Below are 6,788 nucleotides of genomic sequence, written 5' to 3' on the forward strand. Positions count from 1 at the left end.
GATCTCTCATACTCCACCAGGCACTTTTTTCCCCCCTTTTTCCTCTTTGTTGAAATACTTGTCAGTGAATTTCTTCATTGGCTATTTCTGGCTGTGTGTCAGTATTAAGCTGAAGCAAAGTGGCCAATACAGATGGCTGGTGGGCAATAGATATTTATGACCATCGCTGTTAAAAAAAAAAACCAAACCCCATGAATCACAGCTTGGAGGATCTTTCCCACTATGACATTTTGAGTTAGCCATATGTTTTTTTTCAGTTGCAAGCACAGAAATCCCACAACCAGAACATTTTAACAGTCTTTGGGGAGGCTTTTTTTTTTCCTTTCCTTACAGATACAACAGAGTGCGCTCACCTGAAAAGGAAAAATGTTGTCAGCTCTGTTCAAACTGTCGTCCATCCAGGATTTGGGAGCGAAGGCCGAGCTGGGTCGTGCATACTTCTGCAGCTGGATATGATTACTTGCAAAATTCTTCTTTAAGGGCGAGATGGAGTTCAAGGGGGTGATGCCTCCGTTCAGTCCCCGGCGGTGGTCGCGGCCCTGGGAGCCTCCCCAGCCGCCGTAGCCGCCGCCACCGGGACTCCAGGAGGACGGGGTGGGCGATGGGCTTTGGTAGCTGCTCCACGGAGAAGGTGGCTTGTTAAGATTATTGGCCAAATGAGGCAACTGATTAAAAGCAGCATTTCTGTGGGTGAATGGAGGCGGGTGAGGACTTGCAGGAGACCTCCTCTGTTGCTGATGCTGATTGTGATGATGCTGGAAATGAGGGTGATGAGGGTGGTGCTGAGAGAGGGGTCCGATCTGGGGGGAAAAGCTACCACCAAAGCCAGGGCTGACGTGATGGGGGAAATTCTGAAACAGCAGAGCACCATTATTAGCTGAGGCAGTAGGGACCCCTCCCTGGTGGAAAAAACTTGCATCTTCATTGATTATTGTAGAAGAAGAAGGAGCAATAGCTGCAGACCAGTTACTAAAACCAGTCAGAGAAGATGCGGTGGATGTCAAGGGCTGTGTCGAAGTACCGAGCCCCGAAGCCTCTTGGTAATCAAATCCTGTTAAAACCGGCGATTCTATTCTTATTTTCTCCTTTCCACTGCCGTTCTCTGAAGAATTATCACCCTGGTTTTCTTCAGTTTTAGCTTTCTCGGGTTCAGAGAGCATGCCTGCTTCCTGACTTTGACCAGGGGAAAGCTGCTGTTTTTCTAGGGACTCTTGCTTTTCCTGTTGCTGAGTTTTAGATTTTTCTGACCCCAGAATCTCATCCTGAATATTATGGGCAGCTGGAGCAGGAAAGAGCCAAGCTGACCCAGCACTACTGCCATTGGCAGCTGTGTTATTATTTATAAAAGCAGCAGGGCTGGGGGTTGCATTTTGATGATGGTGTGGAGGCTGCAGATGTGGATGAAATCTGACTGGAAAAGCTGACTTATTTCCAGTGTTGTTTTGCACTAACACTCCAAACCCGTAATCCCCCATTTATTATATTTAGGGTTTGAATCCTCCCTGTAAGAACAAGTTGATGTTTAGTGTTTAGCTTGTCCTCTTGTGAGGCAAGATTAGCAAGTATCCTGGTTTTCACTAGATGTTCCAGTGTCTCCCTCCACACTATTTATTTCAATTTGGATAAAGATGTTTGCTTTTATTTTATGTTTTTTTTTTTTGCAAAAGATAGATCTCTTCAACTATTTCAATGTGTCAATTTGTGTCCGTTTCCTTCCTTTGGCCAGGAGGAAGGGAAAAATAAATCTTTGGTTCACAAAATAAGAGGTTTCCTTTTTTTCTAAAGGAAATGCACAGCAATGAGAGAATAAGCTTCTGGGAAATAAGGATAAAAAGATTCTAACTATCCTGTTTTTTTCCTCCTCAGCAGCCTTGACTCGCCCATAAATGAGTTAAGAGGGAAGAAAAAAAAAATACAATGACGTCTGGTCCCTCAACCCCTTGGCAGCAAAAAATAGATTTAAATCTGGAATAATTTAATACATCTCTATAATCTAATATATATTTGTGTCCTGTTCAAAAAGAGTCTTTGCTGTGGACAAGGGAAAAATTTACCTCAGGATCTCAGCATTCAGAAGGGTGAAATGGGGGAGTGAGTTGCAGAAGAGGCTTTATCCCGTGCTGCTGGGTTTAACCTATTATATTTAGCAATAATATACACCGTGTGTGCGCGTGTGTGGTTGTTTAAAGGGGTAAGATCTTATCTCAGGAAATCAGTATTCTCTTGTGTCTTGGGTGGGGAGTGAGTTGTGCAGGAGAAGGGTGGATTCTTGATGCTGCTCCTTCTGGGCTGGGTTTCTGAGCTCGCCAGACTCGCTTCTTATTTATGATCCAATATTTGCGTGTCCTTCATATGAGTCCTGGCTGTCCGAGGAGGAAGGTTTTCATCTCAGAAATCAGCGTTCACCGCTCGGGAAAGGGAAGGGAGGGGACAGCGAGTTGTGCAGGAGGAAGGGGAAGGAGGTTTTTTTTTCCTCGCTCTCTGCTGCCGGGAGGGTGTTTTGTGGTGCGGGGCTCGCCTCCTTCCCCGGGAATCGCGGCTCCCTCAGCCCAGCGAGCCCCCGGAACGCGCTCCCTCCTCAGGCGCTCGGCATCCAGCGGGGCCGGGCTGTGGGTGCCCCGCGCGTCCCCCGCCCTCACTCGAGCCGGGCAAGGCAGGAGGGGTTTTACCTCAGCAGCGCAGCAGCCTCCGGCAGGGAGGGGAAGGCGCGGCCGGCCGGGCTCCTCTCTCCCCCATGGAAGGTGTTTAAGCGGCTCTCCCGGGTCGCCCGGCGGGGTCGGGGCAGGCTCTGTGTCGGGGCGCAGCGCTCGGGGGTCCGGCGGCGGCTCGGGGCGCTCCCTGCCCTGCGGCGGCTCGGCTGGGCTGCGGCCGGGCCGTGCCCCTCATGTACCGGCCGCACCGGGGGGGTCTCCGCGGGCTCGATGCTGCGGGGAGCAGGAAGGACGAGGCGATCGACAGCTTTCGGTAAGCCGGCGACGTGTCCCCGGCGAGCAGCCCCCCGCTGCCGCCGCCTCGTTTTGCGTCTTTTTCCGTGTGTTTTTTCTGCCGCCTTCCCCGCCCCCCACCCCCCCGGCGGCCGCCGCAGCCGGTGCCTCGCTGGTCCCCGCGCGGCCGCTGCCCAGCCCGTGCCGCCCGGACCGAGCGGCCGCACCAAATGACAACCAGCTGGCGGGGGCCGCGCGGCGCTTCCGGGGCGGCGGCGGCCGCGCCCCCGGCCCGCCCCCGGCACCGGCTCCGGCTCCGCCCGGCGCCGCGCCGCCATCTTTGGTGCGGGCAGGGACTCCCCGGCCGGGGCGGCCACCCCGGGGCCGTGCGCACCGCCCGCGGCGCCGCCGCCATCTTAGGTGTGGGCGGGAGGTCAGGCGGATGCCGGCGGCGCCGCCATCTTGGAGTGAGGAGCGCGGCGCCCGCCATGTTTGTGCAGGGCAGGGCGTCACCTGTCAGTGGCGGTGCCGGTGTCACACACCGCGGCCGCGCTCCGCACACTCATTAAACTGCTTCTCATCGCACCCCTTGCCGTGGCAGGGATGCTTTCCGCTGTCCCAGGTTACGCCAAGCCCCATCCAGCCTGATCTTGGACACCTGCAGGGATGGGGCAGCCACAGCTTCTCTGGGCACCCCGTGCCAGGCCCTCGCCACCCTCAGAGCCGAGAATTTCTTCCACACATGCAACCTAAGGAGCATCAAAAAGCCTGACTGCTACACATCTGGTTTATGCGCTGCTTCGTTTTGGGGATGGACACTGTTTTTGTACACTGACAGATTCCAACATGTAAATGGAAATATTTTTCAGAAATTAATATCAAAATATAATGGCATTAAAATAACTGTATGTAGGTACACCATTAGAAAAATCAAGTTTAAAATGCTGAGACATTCCTCAAAAGTTTTCTCTAGTAGAGGGCTGTCTTCTACTTGCTCCAAGGCTCCTTCCCAGACACATGATTGTAATTTGTATGATATTTTACCAAACCAAGTATTTCCCAACAATTTTATTAAATAAACTCCTTTCTTCGCAATCACAGACACCTTGTTTCTCTGTGTGAAAACGGCCTCATTTACATACGGTGAAAACATCATTGTGAAGATGTAATTACTGGGTTATAATTTCCCCTTTTGTTTACTGCTTGCAACTTATGTGAGCCCATCTAATACTGAGCATTATTTTCCTCTGTATTTTTCTAGTCATAATGTTATTATCATCATCATCATCCAGTTCAGGCACTTCTGTCCAGACTCCAGCAGCAGATTGCTGTTCCATGAGTAGTTTGGGAAAGACTGACTAGATGGCCTTAATTTAATTTCAGGCACACCCTTGCAATGCATTGGGGTAGATGCAGATGGACTGGAGTGATACGAGCAGAATTTCTAAAATCTGACTTTAATCACTTTGCCTGACAAATGTTGTTTGCTGAAACCATGGGAGGTTCCTCAACGGCCGGTGCTGGGCTGGTTCAGCTGCCCAGCAGGATCTGTGGCTATTTGTTCAACCTCTTTGAGAAAAAATGCCTGACCAACATGCAGGGACTGCAGGCATTAGTTACCAAGAAGAATAAATTACTTGAAGAAAGTCAGGATTGTCTATAAATAAGTGGGTTTAACCACCTGTGAGGAAATTCTCACTTTGGTGGCTGGATGATGTAAAGAGTCCCAAAAAATACAAAGGACGACAGTGTCACACAATCACAGAATGGTTTGTGTTGGAAGAGACCTTAAAGATCATCCACTTCCAACCCCTACCATGACAGGGACACCTTCCACTAGAGCAGGTTGATCCAGTTTTTTACATCACTCAAGCCAAAAGCTCAAATCCCTGTAGAGTCAAATTAACTCCTTTATCACACTGATTGTGGTATAGCTTATGCCACGACCTAAAATTTGGACAAAATTTGAAAAATAAGATTCAAATGATTAGAAAACCTCCAGCCCAACAGTAAATATTCAGGACTTTTGAAAAGGGTAGGAAAGGAGAGAGTTCTCTCAGTAGCATTTGCTCACACACAGTGGTGAGATCCATGCCCAGATTTGCTGCCACCAAATTGGTCCCTGCAGCTCAGTCCTGCTGTATCCAACACTTCTCACCTGAAAGAGGTTTCAGTCTAAATGACACTTGAAGTGCTTTAAGTCATCACAGTACCTTTTGCTAATCACCATCACCATCTAATGGATTCATTTCTGGAAGCACTTTAACTCTTCTGGGTTCCTTGGAGGGGAGGATTCCTCTGGCCACTCCAGCTGCCATCATTAGGCAGCTTTAGCTGACAACTGCCAAAGGCTCTGTGCTCTACCCAGGCTCCCCCCAGCATCAATCTCCAGGATCACAAACCCCTTAACAACCTCTTCAGTGCCAGACTAAACCACAAGTGGGAACATATTGCTCTCCTCTGAGGATTAGATTTCTTAGTCTGCTTTTATTCTGCCAGTCTCGCTGTGAGTGTCACATTATAAGTGCTTGACCGTGACTCAGGTCACAGGAAAAACTGAGCGTGGCTGAGCTGGTGTGGAGGAATCCTGTGCTTGTTTTTGCTCAGTCAGAACAACCCTGAGCTCTGGGGTTTGCTTGTCCTTTCAGCACCCCACACCCAGTGAGACACAGCAAAGGGAAACATCTTCCCTTTTGTCAGGTGTGCTCAAAACTTGCCTCACAAGAGGTAGAATTTCTAACGATAATTTAGCAGGATGAGCTGACAGATAAACTGAACCTGAAAGCAAGTGGGATCCCCAGGAAGCAGCCCTGCAGCTCAGTACACAGCTCATCCTGGCAGAGCAGATGTGCCATTTGTGATACGCTCCCAGTGTTATCAAATCAAGGTCCCATTGAGCGAAGAAGTGAAAGGACTTGCAGAGCTGAGAAGGAACTCCTTGTGAAAATGCCTTGCCAGCAACCCTCTCCTTTTTAAATCAAAGCACTGCCAGCTCTCAGGCATCTGCTGGTTGCAGCTGTCACGGTGTCATCCGGAGGGAAAGGTGAGCCCTCGGTGACTCAACACGCGAACGTCAAACACTGACACTGCTCACGCTGCAGAAACATCAGATTGCTGCAGCTATTTCCCACTGTTGGTGGGGAAACAGAGAATTCAAGTCTCATTTCAGTCATCTTCTGCGTTAGAAGAAAAGGAGCAGAAAGAGGAGAAGAATCTCTTTTCTAAAGGCAAAATTATCAGCTGTAACTGATGTTTTCTTGAATGTCAAAAGATCTATTAGGATGTTCAAATCTCCACTTTTATACCAAACATTGCTGCTGTGTCTTGTACTCCCAACAGCATATTAACACAGTTTGGTGAATCAAATTTAAAGTCAAGATTAACCCTCTACTTACAGCACAGGGATTTTAGGAAGGGTGCAGTGGGATGTATTAAAATTCAAAGGGATCATTTATGGGGTTGTTAGTCACTCAGATGTTCATCCACATTCCTTTAGGTCTGGTGTATCATAGAAGACACAGGACTTGCTCACATTCAATGGTAATAAAAGCAGCCAACAGACCTGAAAAGCTGCATCAACATTTTATCCTAAACAATTGCTCCAGGAAGGCTGAGCTAAAAACCCCAGGCAAGCTGTCAGTAGCTAATATTAGCCTACACATACAGAAACTTTTTAATTCCAGAGCAATTTCCAAAGACTGCAGAAAATGTTCTCTAGACTGCAGAGAAAACCCAACAGTTCATTTTTGTGCTGATGCAGCTGCAACTGCTGTTTGCTAGATCCTATCTCAGCTTGGCCATTGCAATATCAAAGTATGATTTTATAAACCTTTAAACTCTTGTGTAAAGCACATTATACATGCT

The 6,788-nt window shown here is 48.9% G+C and overlaps 1 protein-coding gene across 2 annotated transcripts in view; it reads right to left on the reverse strand.

Moving 5' to 3' along the window:
* The window catches only part of CPEB4 (cytoplasmic polyadenylation element binding protein 4), a 38,672-nt gene extending 35,588 nt beyond the window's left edge, over nt 1-3,084 (reverse strand). For both annotated transcript variants that reach the window (XM_033072815.2, XM_033072814.2), the window contains exon 1: nt 354-3,084. In XM_033072815.2, the coding sequence (XP_032928706.1) occupies nt 354-1,475 (1,122 nt within the window). In that variant the 5' untranslated portion in view covers nt 1,476-3,084. The remainder of the gene's footprint in view (nt 1-353) is intronic.
* Between the last annotated feature and the right edge of the window lie 3,704 nt (nt 3,085-6,788).

The sequence above is a fragment of the Catharus ustulatus genome, chromosome 15 (assembly GCF_009819885.2).
Source record: "Catharus ustulatus isolate bCatUst1 chromosome 15, bCatUst1.pri.v2, whole genome shotgun sequence".
NCBI classification, from domain to species: Eukaryota; Metazoa; Chordata; class Aves; order Passeriformes; family Turdidae; genus Catharus; species Catharus ustulatus.